The sequence below is a fragment of the Psammomys obesus genome, unplaced genomic scaffold, assembly GCF_907164565.1.
Source record: "Psammomys obesus unplaced genomic scaffold, mPsaObe1.curated_primary_1811, whole genome shotgun sequence".
Lineage (NCBI taxonomy): Eukaryota > Metazoa > Chordata > Mammalia > Rodentia > Muridae > Psammomys > Psammomys obesus.
Genome location: NW_026596089.1, coordinates 3,158,638 through 3,184,439, shown reverse-complemented (window position 1 = coordinate 3,184,439; position 25,802 = coordinate 3,158,638). Strand labels below are relative to the sequence as shown.

The following is a 25,802-nucleotide window of genomic DNA, read 5'->3' as shown; positions in this document are numbered from 1 at the left end:
AAATGGTTGAGCGAATGTCCTTATTGTATATTTGAGCCTCTTTTGGATATATGCCTAGGAGTGGTATGGCTGGATCTTGAGGAAGTGCTATTCCTAGTTGTCTGAGAAAGTGCCAGAATGCTCAATCCCCATCCCGAAAGGCAAAGAGGAAGGACATCAGAAGAAGAAGAAAACAAGAAACAAGCTAGAAACCCGCCACAGAGGGCCTCTGAAAGACTCTGCCCTGCAGACTATCGAAGCAGATGCGGAGACTTAGGGCCAACTGTTAGGCAGTATGCACAGAATCTTATGTAAGAAGTGGGAAATAGTAAGATCTGGAGAGGACAGGAACTCCACAAGGAGAGCAACAGAACTAGAAGATTTGAACACAGGGGTCTTCCCAGAGACTCATACTCCAACCAAGTACCATGCGTGGAGATAACCTAGAACCCCTGCACAGAAGTAGCCCATGGCAGTTTAGTGTCCAAGTGGGTTACATAGTAATGAGAAGAGGGACTGCCTCTGACATAATCTAATTGGCCTGCTCTTTGATGACCTCCCCCTGAGTGGGGAGCAGCCTTACCAGGCCACTGAAGATGACAATGAAGCCACTCCTGATGTGATCTGATAGACTAAGATCAGAAGGAAGAAGAGGAGGACCTCCCCTATTAGTGGACTTGGGGAGGGGCATGCGTGAAGTAGGGGGTGGGAGGGTGGGAATGGGAGGGGAGGAGGGAGGGGCTTATGGGGGATACAAAGTGAATAAAGTATAATTAACAAAAAGAAAAAAAAAAGAAAAGAAAAGAATGGAAGATGAGGATGGAAGACAGAAATAGTTCATTCTTTTACTCTGTAGGTTTATATTAAGATTGGGTGCTTTACTGTAACAAATATTTGATTTTTATAATGTAAAAGTAATATGTACAAACACATGAATACAAAAGTGTATAAGAGGAGAATAAACTTTCTACATTTTCACATGCATTGCACTTCCACAGAGTAGTTAACGTGTTTATCTTTTGCACTTATGTATTATATATTTTGTTGTAAGAATATAACTTTTCATCGTGTATAAAGTAAATTTATGCACAAAAATAAAAACCTTTAAAGCACCTGCCAGGGAGGAAAATACCTGATCCTAAACTGTTGTGAACATTCTAAAAACAGAAGATAACACATCTTAAAAGGGCTCTTATGGGTGTCTGCCATGGTATTATCTATGCATAGTATAATGTATTATTATATATTATAGAGTTAGTAACACTATATAACATATACAGAAGCTGGAGAGATGGCTCAGCATACGTTTACAATGTGTACCAATACATATTACACATCGCACTACTGCATAAATATAAGTATATATACATATGTTTCTGTAACCCATGCTGGCTGCTCATTGAGATTCTACTGGCTCCGCTTCCTGAATGCTGAGATTATCAGCCTATTCCAGGATGACCAGTTCACCAATTTTTCTTCCTTCAGTGCTGGGCTCAAACCCAGGACATTTCACACAAAAAGTAACCACTTTACCACTGAGCTACCTCCACAGCTTTTCTAAATTGTTTTATTTCTAAAAATCAGTCTTTCCTGTGTTTCCCAGTCTAGCCTTGAACTTGCAACTCCCCTGCCTTGGTGCACCAAGTAGCTTTGTTTACATACAGGCCTGTGCCAAACATATTTATAAAACTATTGAAAAAAAGAAAAACAAAGGACTTGGATAGTTTCTGTTAAATGCACTAATCATCTAATAACAAAATAATCTACTAAATTGATAAAAAAAATTAAAGACAATTCCCTAGCTTATGTATTCACAGAACATGGTTTGACAATGACAAAACCTAATGATAGCCTACAATAGGAATATTTATTTCTTTGTTTGTTCTTGGTTTTTGTTGGGACAGGGTTTCTCTGTGTACCCTTGTCTATGCTGGACTTTGTAAAGTAGCGTGGCCTTGAACTCATAGAGATGCATGGGCGTTTGCTTCCATGAGTGCTGGGATTAAAGGTGTGTGCCACCACACCCACCTCTCTAGGATTTAAAATAGAGACACAATCTCCTCCTTCTGCCTTCATATGAAAGTCTCTCAGGCAAAGAGCACTTTTTACATTTGCATCTACTCTGGGGTGAGGCCTTTCTGACAAGCAATGTTTTCCATGTTCAAGTTCACCAGAAATATTGAAAATGAAGAAATTGCAAGTTCTGCGTTCCTATGAGTTCACAGCCATAAAATTTCATGCAGGATTTTTACCTTCCTCCCCTGCTACTATTTCTCCTTCCTCTCATTCTTATGTTCTCTGTATATGCCTCTACATCTTTTATTCTTACCTTCTCTCCTTTCCCTCTCCAATATTCTTTCCTCTCTTTCTTTTTCTTTTATGTTTTAAAATCATGGACTTAAATGACAGCGATCTATAGAAATTTAAACTTTGGTTCATTACGACAGGGAAAGCTCACGATGGCGATGCCTGAGATACCAGTAAATAATAGTTGTACGTGTCAGCCTGCAGATGGAAACACAAGGCTCAGTGATGTTCTGATGCTGAACAAGCTCAAGGGCAGAGAAGAACTTAACCACAAGCCTAGACTGCAGCTGAGGATGTAGGAAGAGTACGCAGCAGTTGCTGCTCCCACAGAAGGCCCCAGGTTCAGCTTCCAACACTGACACAGAGGCTCCCACCATCTGCTACTCCATTTCTAGAAGGTCCAATGACCTAGTCCGTCCTCTGTGGATACCAGCATATACTAGGTGCACATGTTTATATACTGAATTTACTTACACGCAGGCAGAACACTCATATACATATTTTTTTAAAAAAATATAAGATTGTGATTTGGTTTCAATGGAACATTCTGGTCAAATTCTTAAGATAATACATGACTATTGTATATCATAAACCTATCGCCTTAGAGTTGGTAGGCTTACATGTCACTGACTCTATTAAACTGTTCAATGAGCTATAATTTTTAAAAATTATCCAATGAGATCTTCTATTGTATGTTGTTTTACTAATGTAAAGAAAGTGATAAAAGTTTTAACCCAAGGGAAAGGAAGATAAAACTAACATGATACTCTAATTCTCAGCTCAAAACTCACATATCATACGGCCAATTCTACTACTGATAAAGGTCAAATAGAAGCTAAAATATCAAGTAGCAACAAATATCATTGGTTTGTCATATAAATAAACAAATTATCTCATTGATTATAAATGATGAATACATGTTAACACACAAGCTGATACAGGCTCTTTACATACAATAAGTAATGGTGAAGATTAATTACTCGGGGAAGAGGCGGCGAGGAGGAGAGGAAGAAAAGGAGGAGGAGACAGAGATCAGAAATAAGTGGGGGAGGGAAGATGTTTGGGAAATAGAAAACTTGTTGTCAGAGAGAGAAAGAGAGAGTGAGTTGTGGTTGTAGCTCAGCCAAGAGAGTGCTTTCCTGACATGGAGAAAGTCTAGACTCAATCAGCAATACTCTATAAGCCTGGCAGAGTAAGACCAGCCAGCAGTCCAAGTGCCCAGCAAGTAGAGGCAGGACGATTCAATGAGAGCTTAAAGGTAACCTAGCCTTAAAAAAATAAAATCTATTAAATTAAGTGCTGATAAGATGATGAGAGAGCAAAATGGAATGTGTCTGGAAGTGGTTTGTGCTGGGAACAGAGATCTACCATGAGAAGGAGGAAGATTGAGTCCAGAGTTCCCCAGCATAAAAGATCCATAAACAATTGGGTAACAAAAAATCTGGAAGATTGAAGGAAAGTGGCTCTTTGAGTAGAAATAAGTCAGTGCCGTCGGTCGCTCAAAGTTCACAGCTAATCATCTCCCTCAGTATCCATGTTGCTCCATTTTAATATTTATTTTATATTTATTCATTCATTCATTGATTTTTCAAGACACTGTTTTTCTGTATAGCTCTGGCTGTTGTGAAACTCACTTTGTAGAGCAGGCTGGCCTTGAACTTAGAGATCTGCCTGCCTCCACCTTCTAAGTGCTAGGACTGAAGGAGTGCACCACCACACCTGGCTCCCTCCGTTTCTTTTGAAAGCACAGCAAACCTGTTATGCCTGGAGCTGCCTACACTCTATCAAGAAAAGCTCAACTTCCTTGGCCCAGTTTATATTCTCACACATATTTGTTGTATCCCTGTGGTCTGCCTAGTGGGAGGACCAGAGGCCAGAAAGGTGAATATTCAGTGTGTGCATGGGAGAGAAAATTAAAGTAGCTAAGAGATCTACAGCAAATTTATGCGGAATGAGACTGTATCAAGAACTAAAGATAGAAAACACAGTCAGTCCACTGCAGAACAGATGAGGGCAGGAAGGATTCACAAAGGGATTCACATCTTAGCTGCTGCAGCAAAGAGACCAAAATTGAGAGAGATAAAGAAATAGAGACAGAGAGACAGAGAGAATAAAAGTAAACATCTGGGAATGGCAGGAGGTTTACAAAGATGCAGAGAAGGCTGGGATCTGGGGGCTGGGATGACAGCCACCAGACACCACAGTTGAGGATCCAGACTTGGTTCTGTGTGCTACACAGGCGTAGGATCTTCTCTCAGAGACTAACTCTACCAGAGACCCTTGTTTGTTAGTGTTTCATGTTCAGTTCAGGGGCTGTCTAATTTTCAGTTTAACTAAGGCACCTGCACAGGACAAGCTATCACAAAACATCGATGGAGTGAATTCTGAGCTACATTTAAAAGAAATTGCAACACCTAGTTTAAGTGCAATGGTAGAATAAACTTGTGTAACAACTTTGGTGAGCTTTGTTCCCTTTAATGCCTTTTTTAAAAAAGCCTATCAGAAGAAAAAAAATAAATCAAATGTATAAGAGTTCAGAAGGGAGGTATGAAGAAGTTCTCAAAAAATGAAGAAGAAAAAAAAAGAGAGAAAACTATTTTCTCCAAAAAACATTGATTTCTAGTAGAATAATCTTTGAAGGTGTGTGTATATGTGTGTGACTGTTAAGTGGCTGACAATATATAGAATACAAAGGATCTTTTAAACTTACATTTTTCTGTGATTGCTGTTCTGACATCTGAACTAGAAGCTTTGTTTTTCAAATTCTGTGCCAATGTAAATACAAAATCCAGCTGAGGATGACGCTGTTCTAAATCCTCCTTTGTGATCTGTGAAGAGAGCAGATCAAAGAGGATTAATGCATCATAGGACAAGAGCCTAAGTGAATAAACAGGTTTGGTGGTAGCAGTGCTGTGTTTTCTTCCTCTAAAGAGCAATGAAGCATCAAGAATGTAGCAGAGGAACAGCACATGATTTGGAGTTGGAGACCTTGCGTTCAAATCTCAGACCTTCCACAAACCAACAGGGTAATCAGGAAAGACACATGCCCTCTCCATGTTGCTACCAGCTCAGTTACATCAAGTTTAAGGAATTTTCCTGAACATGCTCTGAAAACATTAGCAAATAATGCTGCTGACTCCTTCTATTATATCAGATATGAACACACATGTGGATCCCCTGGAAGAGAGGTTCTCAGCCTTATGGGCTGCAATGCCTTTGGCATACCTCTGCCTCCAAAAATGTTTACATTACAATTCATAACAGTAGAGAAATTACAATTATGAAAATGTTATGGTTGGAGGTCAGCACAAGACGAGGAACTGTATTAAAGGGTAGCAGGACAGCAGCATTCGGAGGGCTGAGAGCCGCTGGTGTAGAAGGATGAAAGTGGCACGTTAGAAAAGGAACAATTATAATAACTGTAAATGAAGCAATGAAGTCACCCTTTTTTTATGAGTTGCGTGTCTTAGCTATTAAAGATGGTGGGGTAAGAAGGCAGAAAGAGTCTACTTTAATTATAGAACCAATAAATACCATAAATTTAGAAAACCCAACTCACAGAGAATATACACAGTATGTCAAAAGATTTGTCCAGCCGGCTCCCTATGAGCTCACTACTTCTCTAGACCTTGCTCACTCCTTCAAGGACCAATATTTCCAAATCGATATTCACACTCCAGTTCTAGATCTCACAGCATGCTTCCATGAATGCTGCTGGCTTACTTCTTTCAGCACAACAAAGTCAAAACTTGATCACGCAAATACTCGTCTCTGCTCCATGTCTCCCTCCTTTCCATTGCCTCTACCGGAAGCAACAGCATCTCAGCCTCAAACAAAGGGCTCTTTTCCTTGATTTAAGCATCTCTTGCCTCCCACCCATCCTCATCTCTTACTAAAGCAAAGCATTGTTATCTCCAGCTCCCAGCCACAATTCTGAAATCAGAAAGAAACGGCAGGTAATGCTTGCCACTGCTCATTGACTCTTTAAGTCCATGGGGCTGTGCACAGCTTTGCAAGCCCCTCCTCAAAGAACTAATTTGCCTTTTCCAGAACATCACTTCCTGGCAAAAAATTAAAAATAAAAACATTTCTTGCACAAATATTGATCCTAAAATACTTGGTCAACCCCAAGCCCCTGTCTCCTGCCCCCTACATAGGATGACATTCACTTGGTAACTCAAAACTCCACCTCCTGTTCCCTTGGCTACTGAGGCAGCCCCCTCCTTGGCCTGTCTCCTCCAACAGGTGGAGGAGGTGGACACTTCCTTTATTAGAAACTGCTTTGTCAGACAAACCCGCTTGCTTGATGTGCTCACCTACTTGACCTTGTAAAACAATGGTTCTCAGCCCTCCTAAAGCTGCAACTCTTTAATACTGCTCCTCAGGTTGTGGTGACCCAACCATAAAATTATTTTTGTTGCCACTTCATAACTGTAATTTTGTTACTGTTATGAATCCTAACGTAAATATCTGTGTTTTCCAGTAGTCTTAGGTGATGCCAAAAGGAGTCAAGACCCACAGGTTGAGAAACACCGGCTTACAAGGTTGGTAATATAAGAATAAATCAGTGCCTACCTCACCAGATTGTTATGAGATGGGTTACATAATACATGTGAAACAAAAATGCTTGACACAGTTAAGCACTCAGTAGATGCTGGCAATAGCTATTATTTTATTATGCATTTCTATATAGAATATTCTTTTCAGTATCATTATATAATAGATAACCTAAGCCTAGCATATACTAAATGAGGGAAGCGAATTTTCCAAGTTCCTACTTGGAAAATTTTCTGTTCATTAAAACATAAAATATGTTTATGTTCATTAAGAGAAAAAATACATATATCATTAGAAGACATCAATTTTGTTTTTTTTAAAGATTTATTTATTTATTATTTATACAATGTTCTGCCTGCATGCCAGAAGAGGGATCATATCATACTGCTGGTGGTTGTGAGCTACCATGTGGTTGCTGGGAATTGAATTCAGGACCTTTGGAAAAACAGTCATTGTTCTTAACCTCTGAGCCATCTCTCCAGCCCAAAGACATTCTTTTCTAAGGTCAGAAATAAAATGAACTCCTTATGAAATCTAAAATGAAAACATACTTTCAGAAATTGTTCTATATTGCATTCGCATTAAATGGAAAAGTAGCTCACAGTTACGCTAGGTCCAGCTTTATGGTATCAATGCCATGGTGTTACACTGAGTCCTTAGTTCTATTTGATCAACCTGAGCTGACAGAAGAAAAGTGCTACTCTTCAGAGCCAGCCCTGGATGCTGCCTGGCAGATTAGCAATATTTTAAAAAGCTTATTTTCTCAGAATTAAGGATAAACAAATGAGACCCAAGGTGAGGGTGTAGTCCTGGACAGCTTTTATATTCTGCACCTACTTTCATCCGAGAAACTGTCTTATTGATCTCTTCCACATTCCCCACTGTGACAATGTTGGACTTCAGCATTTGGTCGATCAATACCAGCCAGTCGGCCAGTTCTGTGATGGTTTTATCCAGATCAGCAGGAACTGAGATCTCTGGGGCATGCAAAGGAGCATCGGATGCAACGGATACTAGCACCACCTTTTGGACACTGGGATGAGCTGAAACAGAAGATGCAGCAAAAAGGAAACAGTCAACAGGATGGAATGATTACGATATGTAGCAATGGCATGCATATATGTATAGCTAAGTAAAATTTTGTTTCTCTAAGAAGTTATTATTTTTCATATTGAAATGTCATGGCTTGAGATAACCACATATATTTGAAAGCAATAGAGCCAGTAAAACAAGGCCTCACAAACTTCTAGGCCATCAGTAATGGACATATAATCAACACTAACAAACAAAGTTGGTAAATAAAACACATACAAAAAATTATAAAATTAGAAGCATTATTTTTTTGGTTCAAGATATGTTATTTAATTATAAACCAAATTATTCTTAATCTTTCTGTTTTTTTGCATTTACCTTTATAGCATGTTCATATTTTATTTTCTCTATCTCTTTCTGTCTCTCCTTCTCTCTCCCTCTTCTTCCCTCTACCCTCCCCCTCTGAGATACATTGTCTCAAAATATAACCCTAGCTGACCTGGAATTCCCTATGTAGACTGGCTGGTCTCAAAGTCATAGAGATCCACCGTTCTCTGCCTCCTCAGTTCTGGGATTAAAGACCTGCGCTGCCACAGCTGGACTATATAAAAAGCTACAGATGTATTCACTGACTTTCCCAACACCCTTTCCTTCAGCTGAACATGTAGATTTCTTCTGAAATCTATTCTTCATTAAAGAACTTAAAAGGAATATCTTTTTGTGTATAGTGTTTTCCACATTTCCAATCTCCAACTTCACAGAGATTTTCCAAAGTAGAATTACTGGGTCGCATAACATTTTTAAATGCAAGTATTCAATCTCCTTGCCAAACTGAATATACATATCTAACAACTGGCTGAACTTCCTGCATGTACATCAACAGGGCTCCATCTTGGTGCACACAAATACACAGCGGTTTCCATTATTGTAATGAATTTCATACTAATAAAGATATTTTCATGCAACCAAATGTGGCATTTTTTAGTAACTATGGGTTTTGTTTTCATTTTTTGTTTATTTGTTTGCTTGTAATCTACTTCATTATCAATTTTGATAAAAAGACAACCCCTTGTTTCAGGCATGAAAGCAATGAAAGCAATGCTACCGTCTAGGTTTTTTGCTTTGTTGTATTTTGGTTTTGAAATGTCTATGTCATTGGTAAAAACATCTTAACATGAGGAAACCAGATTCCCAAAGCTTTAGGAGGATTAATTATCCTCCTAGGACTTTCACTTTATTTACTATCATTGTCTGTGTGTGTGGAGCTCAGAGATTAGCTTTCAGGAGTCAGTTCTCTCCTTCATAGCAAGCACTGTTACCTGAAGAATGATCTCAAATACTCTCCCAAAAGATTTAAAGTAAATTCTTGTCTTCTGCAAAGATTTGACAAATGTCTTTTTTCTCTTTGTGTTGTGGCTGGTGTTTTAGTTTTTATTTATGTTGGTTGTATGTGTGTTTTGCCTGGATATATGTCTAGGCATCATGTGTGTGCCTGATCGCCATGGGGCCAGAGAGGTCAGCAGATCTCCATGAAGTTACAGATAGAGTTCCAGATGACTGTGAACTGCTTTGTGTGTGCTGAGGATCAATCTTGGGTGTTCTTGAAAAGCAGTCCAATAGTCTTAGCCACTAAACCATCTCTCCAGCACCTTGTTTTTGTTTTTTAATGAAAAGACGTTGATAGTGTCAATATAATATGTAGTTAAGATAATAACTAAATCTACATGGAACCTACTATAAATTCAGTGCAATTCTAACAAAAATCGCAACTGATATGAATACAGCTTGACAAAATTATGGATGTAAATTTCTAGTTGTGTGATAATAAAGGGACCCCTTAAACCCCCTCACCCCAAAAAATAAGACTTAAAAGAAATATCTGTGTAAGGAGATATGCCCTGACAGCTTTTTAGCTGTAGCTTTGACCAATGGTAACTGCATCCGTACATACTAAACTCAGGTATTCAAACAGAAGAACGGAAGAAAAGAACCACAGGTCACAGGGGGCAGAGAGACCTGGCCTCGGGGGTGTCAACACTGCAGATAGGTACTGAAGAATTCACTGTCCACTAGGCCCGGTAGCCAGCGTCAAGTGATGCCTTAGGACCTGACCTCATGTATATAAAGGAAAATTTGCTGCACTAAGACTGAGAAACAAAGTATAAAAACTTTCAGCTGAAGTAAAATGTAAAAGAATATCTTTATGAGTCCACAGCAGAACACAACACAGGAAAAGCTGTTCATACACCATTAACATTCTAAAATTCCAAGAAAAGCAGCAGAGACATTTATTTTATAAATCTCTGAAAGACTAAGAGAAAAGACAAATGCTAAGGGCATGAAATTAATTTGTGACCAAAAGCCTTTTATTCTTCAAAGCTCTGGAAAAGGCAACAGATAACCAGCTACAGAGATAACAAGAAAAGTAGTTCAACATGAAAACAGAAATAGTACCAATAAAAGCAAAACACTTTGCAGTCACAGACCAACAAATATGCAGGTCACAGCCTGGCAGAGTGACAGCTGACAAGCTCTGGCCTCCTTGTGCCCCTGCCAAGATATCCAGATGCTATTAATCTCACCATCACCACCACCACTATCATCATCACTAGAGTTATTTGCTTTAAATGCTCTCCCAGGTATGTTCCTGTGAGAGTATCATACAGACAAAACTCAGAAGCATAAATGAGAATCTAGTTATATTCTGTGAAAACAAACTCGATTGTGAAAACGTAGAACAGTGGCACTTTCTTAATTTTCATCTTGCCTCAGTTGACATTAACCATATTTTGTTACAGTATAATAGAATAATTACTATTCTTTTGAAACATATTAATAGCCAACAATTTTGAAATTTCTTATGCTAAATGAAAAAGACAGTGTGATTCCATTTATATGAGAAAGTCAAGATGGACCAATCCATAGACATGGGCTACACAATGATTGACACTAGAGGCTAGGAGTTGTGGGACAGAACTTGAGAAGCTAGCTACTCAGGGAGCAAGGACTCTAACTTAAAAATTACGAAAATATTTTTGAGCTACATAGAAGTGGGGCTTATAACAATGTCTATGAACTAAATGTCCTTGAATTATTTATTTTTAAAAGAGTTCATTTTACTTTTAAAATTGTTTTTTTTTTAAAAAAAAAAAAAAAAAAGCAATAACTACCACACTGTAAAGAGGATGGAGAAATGGCTCAGCAGTTAAGAGCACAAATGCTCTTGCAGAGGTCTCAGGTTTACTCCCAGCATATACAGGGGATAACTCACAAGTGCTACTAACCCACTCCAGGGGATCTGGCCTCTTCAGGCAACTGTACTCATGTGCACATATACAGACACATAATTTCAAAAATACAGAGTTTTTTTTAAAGCAAAAATATTGTGTAGGAGGAAAGTCATATGGAGATTGGCTTCAGGTCTCATATCTGTTCTACGGATGATTTTCTTACAAAAAAAAAACAAACTGAAAACCTTACATAAAGTGGTTTTGATGTTATACTTTTATATATCTAAGTATATATCCAATGTTTCAATTCGCCTGTATCATAATTATGGGTTTTTTGACATTTAAATTGTGTTAATTTAATATTAAAAATTACTTGTGTGCTTAAGTTTTTTTATTATTATTAATTTTTTATTATTAATCACAGATTATTTACTTTTTATCCAGCCATAGCCCCCTCCTTCATTCTCTCCCAATCCCACACTTCCTCCCTTATCAACTAGCTACCCCTTTCCAAGTCCATTGCTAGGAGAGGTCCTCCTCCCCTTCCATCTGACCCTAGCTTAACAAGCATCTTCAGGATTGGCTGCCATGTCCTTCTCTGTGGCCTAGTAAGACTGTTCTTCCTGGGGGGTGGAGGGGAGGAGGAAGTAAAGGAGGCAATCATTGAGTTCATGTCAGAAATAGTTCCTGTTCCCCATACTAGGGTAACCCACTTGGTTACTGAGCTACCATGGGCTACATCCAAGCAGGGGTTCTAGGTTATATCCACACATGGTCCTTGGTTTAAGAAACAGGCTCATAAAGGGCCCCCGTGCCCTGATACATTTTGTCCTTGTGGAGCTCCTGTCCTCTATTGATCATACTAACTCCCTTTTTATTGTATAATTCCCTGCACTCTGCCGAAGTTATAGTTATGAATCTCAGCATCTGCTTTGATACACTGCTAGGTAGAGTCTTTCAGAGGCCCTCTGCGGTAGGCTTCTGTCCTGTCACTTGTTTTCTCTTACTTCCCATGTCCATCCCATTTGTCTTTCTAAGTGAGCAGTGATCATCTTATCCCAGGTCCTCTTTCTTGTTTATCTTCTTTAGGTGCACATATTTTAGTATGTTTATCCTATCTTATAGGTCAATATAAGTAAGTATATACCATGTGTGTCTTTCTGATCCTGGGATACCTCATTCAGGATGATCTTTTCTAGATCCCACCATTTGCCTGCAAATTTCATGTTTTCCTTGTTTTTAATTGCTGAGTAGTATTCCATTGGGTAAAAGTACCACAATTTCTGTATCCATTCCTCAACTGAGGGACATCTGGGTTGTTTGCAAGTTCTGGCTATTACGAATGAAGCTACTACAAACATGGTTGAGCAAATGTCCTTGCTGTGTACTGGAGCTTCTTTTGGATATATGCCTAGGAATGGTATAGCTGGATCTTGTGGAAACACTATTCCTAATTGTCTAAGAAAGCAACAGATTGATTTCCAAAGTGGTTGTACAAGTTTACATTCTCACCAGCAATGGAGGAAGGTTCCCAATTCTCCATAACCACTTAAGCATGTGTTGTCATTTGAGTTTTTAACCTTTGCCATTCTGATGGGTGTAAGGTAAAATCTCAGGGTCGTTTTGATTTGCATTTCCCTGATAGCTAAGGATGTTGAGCATCTCCTTAGGTGTTTCTCTGCCATTCTATATTCCTCTACAGAGAATTCTCTGTTTAGCTCTGTACCCCATTTTTTAACTGGATTGCTTGATTTACTGCTTTTTAATTTCTTTAGTTCTTTATATATTCTGGATATCAGGCCTCTGTCAGATATAGGGTTGGTGAAGATCCTTTCCCAATCTGTAGGCTGTCCTTTTGTTCTGATGACAGTGTCCTTTGCTTTACAGAAGCTTTTCAGTTTCATGAGGTCCCATTTATTGATTGTTGCTCTTAGAGCCTGTGCTGTTGGTGTTCTGTTCAGGAAGTTGTCTCCATGCCAATGAGATCCAGGCTCTTCCTCACTTTTTCTTCTAACCAATTTAATGTATCTGGTATTATGTTGATGTCTTTGATCCACTTGGACTTTAGTTTAGTGTAGGGTGATGAATCTGGATCTATTTTCATTTTTCTGCATAGACATCCAGTTGGACCAGCACCATTTGTTGAAGATGCTGTCTTTTTTCCATTGAATGGTTTTGGCTTCTTTGTCGAAAATCAAGTATTCATAGGTGTTTGAGTTTCTTTCTGGGGCTTCTATTCGGTTCCATTGATCCACCTTTTTACTTCTATGCCAATATCATGCCGTTTTTATTACTGTTGTTCTGTAGTACAGCTTAAGATCAGGAATGGAGATAGCTGTTGTTGTAGAGGATCGTTTTAGAAATTCTGGGTTTTTGTTTCTCCATATGAAGTTGAGAATTTTTCTTTCAAGGTATGTAAAGAATTGTCTTGTTAGTCTGATAAGAATTGCACTGAATCTATAGATTGCTTTTGGCAGGATGGCCATTTTCACAATTTTAATTCTAACGATCCATATTCTGGTAACTTCTTCAATTTCTTTCTTCAGAGACTTGAAGTTTTTCTCAAACAGGTCTTTCACCTGCTTGGTTAAAGTCACCCCAAGGTACTTTATGTTATTTGTAGCTATTGTCAAGGGTGTTGTTTCCCTGATTTTTTTCTCAGCCCTTTTGTATTTTGTATACAGGAGGGATACTGTTTTTTGTTTTGTTTTGTTTTTTTTAGTTAATTTTGTATCCAGCCACTTTGCTGAAGGTGTTAATCAGCTGTAGGAGTTCCCTGGTAGAATTTTTGGGGTCACTCAGGTATACTATCATATCATCTGCAAATAGTGATGCTTTGACTTCTTCCTTTCCAATTTATATCCCCTTGATCTCCTTCAATTGTCTTATTGCTCTAGCAAGGACTTCAAGAACAATGTTGAAGAGATATGGAGAGTGGGCAGCCTTATCTTCTCCCTGATTTCAGTGGGAATGATTTAAGTTTCTCTCCATTGAGTTTGATAATGGCTATAGGCTTGCTGTATATCGCCTTTACTATGTACAAATATGTGCCATGTATCCCTGATCTCTCCAAGACTTTAAACATGAATGGATGTTGGACTTTGCCAAATGCTTTTTCAGCATCTAAGGAGATGATCATGTGGTTTTTCTCCTTCAGTTTGTTTATATGGTGGATTGCATTGATGGATTTCCGTATACTGAACCACCCTTGCATGCCTGGGATGAAGCCTACTTGGTGATGGTGTATGATATCTTTGATGTGTTCTTGGATTTGGTTTGCAAGTATTTTATTGAGTATTTTTGCATCAATGTTCATAAAAGAGACAGGTCGGAAGGTCTCTTTTTTTGTTGGATCTTTGTGTGGTTTAAGTATCAGGGTGACTGTGGCTTCATAGAATGAGTTTGGTAAAGTTCCTTCTGTTTCTATTTTGTGGAATAGTTTGAAGAGAATTGGAGTTAGTACTTCTTTGAAGGTCTGGTAGAATTCTGTGCTGAAACCACCTGGCCCGAGGCTTTTTTTTTTTTGGAAGGAAGACTGTTGATGACTGTTTTGATTTTGTTGGGGGATATAGGGATATTCAATCTTTCTACCTGATCTTGACTTTATTTTGGTAGAGGGACTTTATCTAGAAAATGGTCCACTTCTTTTAGATTTTCAAATTTTATGGCATATAGTCTTTTGTTGTAAGACCTAATGATTGTTTGGATTTCCTCAGTATCTGTAGTTATACCCCCTTTTCATTTCTGATTTTACTGATTTGGATAGTTGCTCTCTGCCTTTTAGTTAGTTTGGCTAAGCGTTTGTCTATCTTGACTTTCTCAAAAACCTAGCTCTTGGTTTCTTTGATTCTTTAAATAGTTTTATTTGTTTCTAATTGATTGATTTCAGCCACAATTTTTAATTTCCAGCTGTCTGTTCCTCTTGGGTGTTTCTGCTTCTTTTTTTTCTAGGGCTTTCAGTTGTACCATTATGTTACTTATATGAGATGTTACAAATTTCTTCTTGAAGGCACTTAGTGCTATGAACTTTCCTCTGAGCACTGCTTTCACTGTGTCCCACAAATTAGGGTATGTTGTACCTTCATTTTCATTGAATTGTAAGAAGTCTTTAATTTCTTTCTTTATTTCTTCCTTAACCCAGCTGTCATTGAGTAGCAATTTGTTTAGTTTCCCTGTGCGTGTAGGCTTTATGTTATTTCTATTGTTGTTGAGGTCGAGCTTTTGTCCACGGTGGTCAAATAGAACACAGGGGATTATTTCAATTTTCTTTTATCTGTTGAGTCTTGCTTTGTGACCAACTATATAGTATATTTTGGAGAAGGTTCGATGAGGGGCTGTAAAGAGGTATAGTCATTTGAGTTTGGGTGCAAAGTTCTGTAGATATCTATTAGGTCAATTTGAATTAGGGCCTCTGTAAGTGGCTTTATTTCCCTATTTGGCTTCTGTCTAGATGATCTGTCCTTTGGTGAAAGTGGGGTATTGGGATCTATGTGTAATTTAAGTTTTAATAATGTTTCATTCATGAATGTAGGCGCTCTTTTATTAGGGGCATAGATGTTCACAATTGTGATGTCTTCTTGGTGGATTTTTCTTTTGATGAGAATGTAGTGCCCCTCCTCATCTTTTCTGATTAACTTTGGTTGAAAGTCTATTTTATTAGATATTAGAATAGTTACCTAGGCTTTTTTTGGGGGGCCCATTTGCTTGAAAAGTATTTTTCCAGCCCTTTACTCTGAGGTAGTGTATATCTCTGTTGCATAGGTGTGTTTCTTGGATGCAGCAGATTTTTGGATCCTGTTTCTACACCCATTCTGCTCATCTGTGTCTTTTTATTGGAGAGTTGAGTCTGTTGATTTTGATAGATAATAGTGACCAATGAACGTTAGTTCCTTTTATTGTGGGAGTTGGTGGTCTTACTGTGATTCATTGCTTGTTTTCTTTTAATTTTTGTAGGGACATTATCTGTATCCCATGTTTTCTTTGGTCTAGTTGTTTTCACTGAATTGGAGTTTTCCTTCTAGTACCTTCTGTAGGGCTGGTTTGCTGTGTAGAAATTGTTTAAATTTAATTTTATGATGGAATATTTTGTTTTCTCCATCTACGTTGATTGAAAGTTTTGCTGGGTATAGTAGTCTGGGATGACATCTGTGGTCCCTCCGCCAGGCCCTTCTGGCTTTCATAGTTTCTGATGAGAAGTCCAGTGTCATTTTGATAGGTCTACCTTTATATGTTACTTGGCCTTTTAATATTTATATGTTCCTTGCTGCTTTTAATATCTTTTCTTTGTTCTGTATATTTAGTGTTTCAAAAATGATGTGACATGAGGATTTTCTTTTCTGGTCTAGTCTATTTGGTGTTCTGTGAGCCTCTTGTATGTTTATAGACATCTCTTTCTTAAAGTTGGGGAAATTTTCTTCTATGATTTTCTTGAAGATATTTTCTGGACCTTGGAGACTGGAATCTTTTTCATTAATTCCTATTATTCTTAGATTTTGCCTTTTTATGGCATCTTTGATCTCTTGGATGTTTTGTGTTTGGGACTTTTCCAATTTTACTTTTTCTTTGAGAGAAGTATCAATTTCTGCAAGCATATCTTCAGCACCAGAGATTCTCTCTTCCATCTCTTGTATTCTGTTGGTGATGCTTACTTTTGTGGTTCCTGATCTTTTCTCTAAGTTCTCCAGCTCCAGGGTTTTCTCTGTTTGTGTTTTCTTTATTGATTCTAATTCTACTTTTATGTTTTACACCATTTCCTTCATCTCTTTGAATGTGGCTTCCTGTCTCTGTACAATGGCCTCTATTTTTTTTTTTGTTCATTTCTTCTCTATATGCACTAATTTTGCCTCTACTTGTGCCTCTCTATTTGTTTGGCTATATTTGCCTGTGTTTCTTTGAGAACTTTGTTCAGTTCCTCTTTCTTTGCCTCTACCTGGGAGGTCAATTCTTTGATCGATTTGTTTGTTTCCTCTTTAACTGTCTGGATTTACTTGAATATTTCTCTGAGATAATTGTTTGTTTCCTCTTTATGTGACTCTAACTGGATAAGCATATCTTTAAGGTCATTCTCCTGTGTTTCCAATGAATTGGAGTATCCATTGATTTTGGGAGTTGCTGGTGAAGCCATGATTTCCTGATTTTTGTTGGGTGTGTTCTTTCGTCTACCTCTGGCCATTTGCTTAACCGTAACCTTCACTCTTTGTTCTTGGGTTCTGCAGTTCAGATTGGTACCATCTTTCTCTGGCATCTGGAGAATTCTTCAAGGAGATGAGAGAGGTCCAATGATTTCAGCGTGTGCGTTGGTGCTTCAGCTGTACCTGTGGGAGGAAAGTCCGTGGCCGCAGAAGGAAAAACGCAAGCAAGCCTGTGTGTGTGCGTGGAATTTTGCCTTGAGGGACAGGGTGCTAGAGAATGTAGATGCCTTCAGTGTGAGGAAGGGGTGCCTTGTGTTTACCGAAGGGGCCGTGGGCACCAAAGTTATCAAAAGCACTGGAGATGATCCTATGTGCAAATTCCCTGATTAGGTCAGGGGCCTACAGGCTACTGGTAATTGTCTCTAGCTGAGCTCCAGGAGTTATTTGCCTAAATTCCGCTGGTAGCTCCACAGGGCCAGGGCTTCCTTGTCCCAAGAAACCCTCTGTTTCCCACAGTGGATGTGTGGGTGGGAGATTTCTGATGTCTGGCTGCTAGCTTAGAAGCACCCTGGATCTGGGGCTCTGCAGGCACTTGGGGGCACACTCACTCTCTAGCAGGTCATAATGCACAGGGGTTCCTCCTGTTCTCTACGGGTAGGTTTGGATCTGCTGAGCCAAATGTGCGCTTATACAGCTCAGTGGTGTTGCAGCACTATACCCAGGAATCCAGTTGCGGCTGCAGAACTGGGGTGTATAGGTGCCTGCCTGGAAGTCTTGTGTAGCTACTACCATGGCTCAGCACTTGGTGCACCTGGGCGGTTTTGCAGGGTCAACGGACTTTGGCGGTCCCCTGAGGGACTGAGCGGCTCCTACAGTCAGGCTCTGTGGAGTTGGTAAGGCCAGCCGCTCACAGGCATGGGACCCAAGCAGGATTATACCACGGATTTCAGGTTCGGGATGCGGTGATGCTGGCTGTTGAGGCTGAGGTGCTAGTATCCTCGCCTCTGCTACCTCAGTTCTCAGGCAGCAAGTTCTGTGCCACTAGCCGTGTGGCTCGGCTCCTGACCTGAATCAAAAAGTTCTCTGCTCCTCTGTTGTTCCCCCTCCTTCAGGGAACCACAATGTCGATTTTCCGATTTCAGTTGCCCCTCCACTCACCAATTTCGGAGCTTCAAATCCTCTGCATTTCAGAAACGATACAGACTGATCGCCACCATCTTCGATCCCCCCCATAATTATGTTTAAAAAAAATAAACTTCTGCAGCTGTACTCAGTGTAACAAATCATTTCTTTATAGTCATGGAATTGAAGCTCTCTGTATACTGAATATCAAACATATATTATACATATTGAATATATTATATGTCAATATCAATTATACATATAATTATATATAATATTAATTTTATACACACACACACACACACACACACACACATATATATATATATATATATATATATATATATATATATATATATATATTCAGCAAATTGTCAATTAAAATGTTTCAGAAATGGATCAAGTAAACTAATCGGGCCACAGGAATTTCTGATGCAAGGTGGTAGGGAAAATAAGTAACACAGAATACACACTGATTCATAACCAAGCCTGCCTGCAATATCAAGAAGTAAATACACATTGTTTTTTACTTCAAAGAAGGAGGAAGAGGAAAAAGAGGTAGAGACAGAAAAGGTGACTTGGGTAGGAGGCAGCAGGTGGGAGCTGGAGTTTGAAGGGAGAGGTAAGAGAGATGTGGAGGACAGTGACCAAAAGTAAGAAAATCCCCAGTGTCAGCTGGAAGAGAACTGGGTAGCCAGGGTTAATCACAGCTGAAGACTTGCAGATGGTAAGCAGAGCATGAAGTTCAGGAGCGTTTGTAAGGTAGTAGTGACAGTGGCTATATGATCTACTTGACACAGAGATAGATAGAAATTATCAGGAATCATGAGAACACTCAACATTCTCCATATTCTAGAGGAATATTTGCTATTGCATGGTTTTCTGGAAGATGGAGCCTTCAAAATTCCATCCCATGCTCAGGGTACCATGGCAGGCTTTACCTGATGGCTTGAAAAGTTGCATCTCTCCATTAAATTAGCTTAGTATTTCTACCTAGCCTCTCTCCTTCCTACAGCAGGATCCATGGCCAGCCAGGTACCTCTTAACTCAAGGAATGACAAATCTCTTCAGCCACAAAAGTAACAATAGATTCCCTATGCTGAACATCCAAACAGTCTGAATTCAGAATTATGAACAGCAGTTGTGTGATGGTTTGCATTAAGATCTTCTGATAAGATATTCATAGGGTAAATCAGTCTATGTTAAAGGGCATCTTACCAGCAATCCTCATCTGTGGGGCAGAGCAGGGCTCTCGCATACGTGTCTTCAGTGTGCTAGGCACTTCTCTGCATATCTGGAACATCAAGCCAAATACAGAGAGAAAATGAAGACGACTGTATCTTCAAAAGACAGACGCTCTTCTAAATGATGGCTCAGTCAATTTTCTTTTGGTTAACACTTCAGCTTGCATCTCCACCTTTGTTCGCCTCTGTACTCTTACTGGAGCCTTTACCTTCACTGACAGTAAGCTCAGGAATGCCAACCAATCCTCAACTCCAACTCCCTTGCACCACTGTAGCTGTCCACTCCCTCGCAACTCAAATCCTGTAAATACTATGCGAGTATGACGTTCTTCACCCACCCCTTTTAAAGTTTCCTTCACCATCCATCAAATGCCATAACTATGCAGGATAAATCTTTGACCTTTTAACTCTTCATTTCCTATATGGAGTTTTCAGAGGCCAAAGATACCCCACCTCACCAATAAGATAGCTTCTGTTCAGCTTTCTGTCAAATAGATATTCAGACACATCCAAATTGCAATTTGTGGTCTCTATCTTCCCGGAAAGTGCCTTTGTAAGTTTCTCTCAAGACTCCACCTGATCCTTTTGTATAAATTCTTAGGATGGTCCCATCCTACCCTGAAATATAGCTATAGGATCTTTTTTTCTTTATTAATTACACTTTATTCACTTTGTATCCCCCTGTGGTTTTCTTCCTCCTCCTGTCCCAATCCCTCCCTTCCTCCACCCTCTGCATGCATGCCCCTCCCCAAGTCCACTGATAGGGGAGGACTTCTTTTCCTTCCTTATGATCCTAGTCAATTAGGTCTCATCAGGAGTGGCTGCATTGTCTTCTTCTGTGGCCTGGTAATGCTGCTTCCCCTCAGGGGGAGGTAATTAAAGAGCATACGATCTTTTAAATAGAAATATGTCTAAAAACAACCAATAGCTGTCCATTTCCCTCAAAGTAGTAAATACTTCCCAAGATGGCACTCAAATTCCATAGAGTGCCATACAGGGTCAGTGCACCAAGATCTGGCTGTGAAGACATCTATCAGGAGTCTATTCTATATATACGTCTAGTCTAGGACACAGGTGCATTTTATACATTATCTACTTGCTGTATTTCCCCTGTACAAAGCCTGTTCCTCTATTCCTTACCTAAACAATATTTACGAATCTTTTATAACTTAGTCTAGATAAAATCTTCTCCCCTAGGCCTTCCTTGCTTGTTCTAAAGTATTCTAAGTGTCCCCATGTTTCTAGCTTCCAATTTTTAACTACCAATCTCTTTGTCTTCCCATAACAAACCTACGAGATGATAAGCAGTATCACTTTTCCTATATTTCTCATTCTTAAAATGGTACCTTACATGAAGCACAGATGTAATGAAAACCTCTAAATGTATAAAAGAATGGGATGAATAAAATATTCCAAAGTAGAAGTTTGTACCATGTGTAAGATTCCCCACCCAATAAACATTGTTTTGTCTTCAATGTCATAATTACCCAAAGTGGACAATACCAAAATCTATGTTAAAATTTAATTCCTGCAGTAAATAGGAAAGTCAATGTTGTCTAGCACAGTGCTCTCAAACTGACTGTCATACCTTTTTCTCTACAATACAACCAGCACCCTTAGTGTTCAATAAAAATGTATGCTCTGGATGAGTATATACAAGTGGATTGGGCAAGTGACACTGGAGCCAATATGTCTGGAGAGGGGAACAGGAGACAGAGCATTCGATAGAGTCAGAGATAGCAGCAAGGCAGCCTGCCCTGCAAGAGGCCTTATAAATCACAGTGAAGACAATTGGCTTTTACTGTCAGTAAGACAGATAATCATTGGTGGACATTGTTTACAGGAGTCACTGGATCTTATTCACATCTTAACAAAGCTTGGGCTGCTCTGATAGGAGCTGAGAAAGGGGGCCAGAAGAGACCACAGGGGAGGGCTTCCTCAGAGATGATGGGGGCTTGGGACAAGCCAGTGATAACACAGAGTAGTAAAATGTAGTCCAATTTATGCTTTTTTTTTCCCAATGTTAAAAAAGCTGAAGCAATCATGTAGAAACAAACACCTACACAGCAAAATAGTGCCCTCACTTTCTTCTCATCTGTAGCTGTCCACCTATCCTCCAAACCACCCATCAAGTGCATGAAAGAAGCCAGTGACAGTGACATGAAAGAAGTGTGTGTGTGTGGGGGGGGGTGCGTGTGCACGCATTTGTGTGTGTTGATATGTAGTGGGGTATCTGAGTGTATAAGAAATGGAAAAGTTGTCTTTTTATTGAGTTATAATTCACATATATATTTTATGTGCCATGGTAATGACTCAGAATTTCTGGTTTAGGCATTAATAGAAACGTATATGCCATTAACTGAAGAATGAGGCATACAGTAAGGCCCAAGGGAATGGTCAAAGTCAAAAGTTCAATTTTGTAAATTTTAAGATTTCTATTAGCTACCCAAGCAGAGACAGTGGACAGAACATTGAACATACAAGTGTAGAGTACAGAGGAAAGGGCCAAGGCAGAGATACAGATCACTAAGTGACCCCCTAGGCAATAATTCATAACCACAAAGGCTGGATCTAGAAAGCATATTAGATTTTAAGTTTACTAAATACAGGATATTACTACTTCCTTCTTCATCTCTTTTCTTCTAGTTTATCCTCATCTTTTTTTCATAATTTATTTATTTATATTGGTTTTTGCCTACATGTATGTTTGTGTGAGAGTGTTAGAACTCCGAAACAGTAGTTACAGGCAGTTGTGAGCTGCCATGTGGATTCTGGGAATTGAACCGGGGTCCTCTGAAAGAACAGTTGGTGCTCTTAACCACTGAGCTGTCTCTCAAGCCCCTCTTCATTCTTATTCTCTTCTTTTTGAGACAGGATCTCACTCTGTAGCCCAGGCTGGCTTTGAACAGACCCTTCTCCTGCCTAAGCCTCCCAAATGTCAAATGTCAGGGCCAGAGAAGGGTAACAGCACATTCACTATGACTTCAGCTTGATAGAATTGAAAGGAGAGTAAAGTGACTGACAGTCAAGGACAGGACACATCCATTCCATGTCTCACATAGATAACAGACATGGACGCAGAGGGTACCCAGACAAACTAGAAAGAATCCTATGAGCTCATCTGCCTTTAACCATTCTACTGAAAAAGTAATTATGTAAGGAACATAACTCCCATCTTAGTTTATTTTTTGTCAGATGTCAGTAAATTCCACTGGAACCTAATAATAAATACTAAATACTAATAATAAATACTAAAGAAACAAAATCACTCAAAAAAAAAAAAAACATTCATTGGAAACTCATGTTTGACATCAAAAAGCTATATATTAAGGTCTTCATTTTCAGAATATAATTACTGGCATTTTATTGCCAAATTCCAGTAAACATTCATAACTTGGTGTGTTCCATAACATATACATCCCTTAGAACAAAGACTCCCATGTGAAATAAAAAGCATACTTTAAGAATACATGTGATATATCACTGTAAAGAGCTGAATAAGCCCATGTACACTGAACCTGTATCCACACACTTAAAGCTGCAGCAAGAGAACAATTCTTTAATCATAAAATCAATAAATATGGGTCAGCAAGATGGCCTAACTGGTAAAGGTGCTTGCCACTCTGCCTGGCAACCTGATCCCTGGAACCCACAGTGGGAGAAGAAAACCAGCTCCCAAAAGTTGTTCCTTTACCTCTGGTACATTCTCTGCCTCTCTGCCTCTCTGCCTCTCTGTCTCTCTGTCTCTTTATCTCTCTTCTCTCTCTCTCCTCGCTGCCCCCCCCTCTCTCACACACACAGCAAGTATAATTCTAAGAATCAACAGACGTGAGAAACATGCTACATGATTCCCACATACACACCTTGCGCCACGTTGCATTTACATTTCTCAAAGTTTCCGAAAGTTTATCTCTTTCATGCAAACTCAGATTTTTGTCTGAAAGCATTTCCAGCTCGGCCCTGTTCAGCCACTTAAGGTTTTCAGCTTGAACGTCCATCTCTTGGGCTAAGTCCTGAAAGCATCATCAGAAGACGGGCATAGTTAGAAGATTATAAGGGAAGGTTACGACATATACTAGAACTCTCCAGGAAAAAATAGCCTTATAAATTTGAGATCCAGGCTCCTTAAATGGAAAGTAAGCTTACCAAAATTGTTAACAGATTCTAACCAACAGAGTACGAACATACACTCAAACACACATTCCCTTTTTTATTATTTTTAACTGAAGGTATATGTTGGTGAATAGGTATGTACATTGGAGTCACATTTGAGTGCAGAGTCTAAAACAGGGCACGGATCCCTTGGAGCTGTAGTTACAGGCAGTTGCAAGCTGCCTGCCTGTCATGGATGCAGGGAATCAAATTCAGGTCCTCTGTAAGAGCAGTTAGTGCTCTGACCGGCTGGGCCATCTCCCCAGGCCCAGCACATGCTCTCTTACTCTCACTCATTTCCCACACCCTTCTCCAGGATCACCTGCCCCACAATCCTCTCCTGCAGTACTCTGACTGTTAGGTTTTCTTGGGGAAAACATAACTGCCACTGGCAAGATAGTAACAACTGCTCCATACACAACCCTCGATTTTCCAGCGGGCTCATCTGTGGAGTGTGCTGGCCATTCCTCCCCAAGTGGCAAGATGACTTCAACACATATTTCACTCAGGTTTTGGAAGTGAAAGGAATAGTGAAGCTCTTTCTCAGCTTCTTGTGTTTTCACTAAAGCCAAATTCATTGAACTTCGCTTCTGTTTTCTAACCTATTTGTACTGGACCATTCTGGAACTACTAAAAGTTCAGAGTCACTGAGAATTACCACGCTGTTCAGCTTATTTTTGTATTGAGGGCCTGCAGGTAAATATTTGCATGGTTTTACTATTTTTAGTGCTATTCCTTAACAGTCAATTCTTATCCAGTGTTTGGCCAGGAATTTAGAATTTGTTCCTACTCTTAGGAATAACAAGGTGTACATTATAATAGCTGGTTTATACATGAAAATTTAGGATGATTCAAATTCGTCTTATTGAAATTACTTGATAATATTAGTTTCTTTTATAGTTTAGTTTTAGAGCATGAAATTAGTCATGATTATAAAGTGTGTGTGTGTGTGTGTGTGTGTGTGTGTACACGTGCGAGTGTGCACATGTGCAGATGTACAACTATTACAAACTTCTGTTAGGTACAAATCAATAAAAGAAAAGTATGATTGCTGAACTGTACTACTAAGCCTACTTCAAGCCGTAATGAGTTAATTGCACAACATTCAGAATTTTCTTGTAGAAGTCACCATGATAAAAAAATAATCAGCAATTAACTTCCAAATCTAAAAATTAAAGGTTATGCTTCATGGCTGTATTGTATTCCAAGTCACTTTAAAATAATTTAAGTCTTTTAACCTAATATCAAGGCCAGGGTTACTCATCTTTTGCTCAATCTCTGCAGGACCAAAATGATGGCTGCTTAATTTGTTTGTTTTTTTAAATCTTCTTTCAAATTCTCCACACTTAGCATAAAGGACAAAGTTTCGCTTTCCGCTCCACTTCAGCTAGAACTATCTTATTCCTATCTTATTCCTAAGTGTGACGATCCTGCATCAGAATCTAGAGACAAAGTCCTTACAGCTAACTGCTGTGGGCTTTCCTCCAGGTCAGCAGCTGATCTCTGCACAGCACTCTCCACTTCTGTTAGCCAGCAGACAAACTCATCAAGCCGTCTCCTGTATGCCAGTGCCTGCTTACTTTCTCCTGTTAGCCTAAGGGAACACAGTGGGAAAAACAGTAACAGATAATTAAATCAGCAAAACAGTATATGTTTGTTTTAGCAATCCTTACCCCATAACCCCAACAGAAATAACTTTTAATAATTTATTATATATGTATTTTTAAATTAATATTAATAGTCATATATACAGACTACCACACTAAACATATGAAACTAAAAGGATTTTTTCCTTAATTAAATGTAGACACACTGAAAAAACTTTATCTTCTCATCATAAAAAATTAATGGCAGGGGGGCGGGGCAAGATGGCGTCGCTAGGAGGACTCTCATTCTGAGGAGCAGCACAGCAGGATTGGCACAGTGACCAGCAATCAGAACTCGCGGCCATATAACACAAGTGATTGTGTTTCACAGGTGAGAGGATACCCCACGGTGGGGGATTCAATCAGCTTTAACTCACCCGGCTAAACCTCGGAAGAGATCCC

General features: G+C 39.2%; 1 protein-coding gene across 2 annotated transcripts in view; it reads right to left on the bottom strand.

The window, feature by feature from the left end:
- Positions 1-25,802, bottom strand: part of Utrn (utrophin) — a 538,848-nt gene that overhangs the window by 274,472 nt on the left and 238,574 nt on the right. For both annotated transcript variants that reach the window (XM_055627734.1, XM_055627735.1), the window contains exons 44-48: positions 25,216-25,348; positions 23,466-23,615; positions 19,577-19,652; positions 7,681-7,886; positions 4,997-5,114 (exon numbers count right to left, since the gene is read on the bottom strand). In XM_055627734.1, the coding sequence (XP_055483709.1) occupies positions 4,997-5,114; positions 7,681-7,886; positions 19,577-19,652; positions 23,466-23,615; positions 25,216-25,348 (683 nt within the window). The remainder of the gene's footprint in view (positions 1-4,996; positions 5,115-7,680; positions 7,887-19,576; positions 19,653-23,465; positions 23,616-25,215; positions 25,349-25,802) is intronic.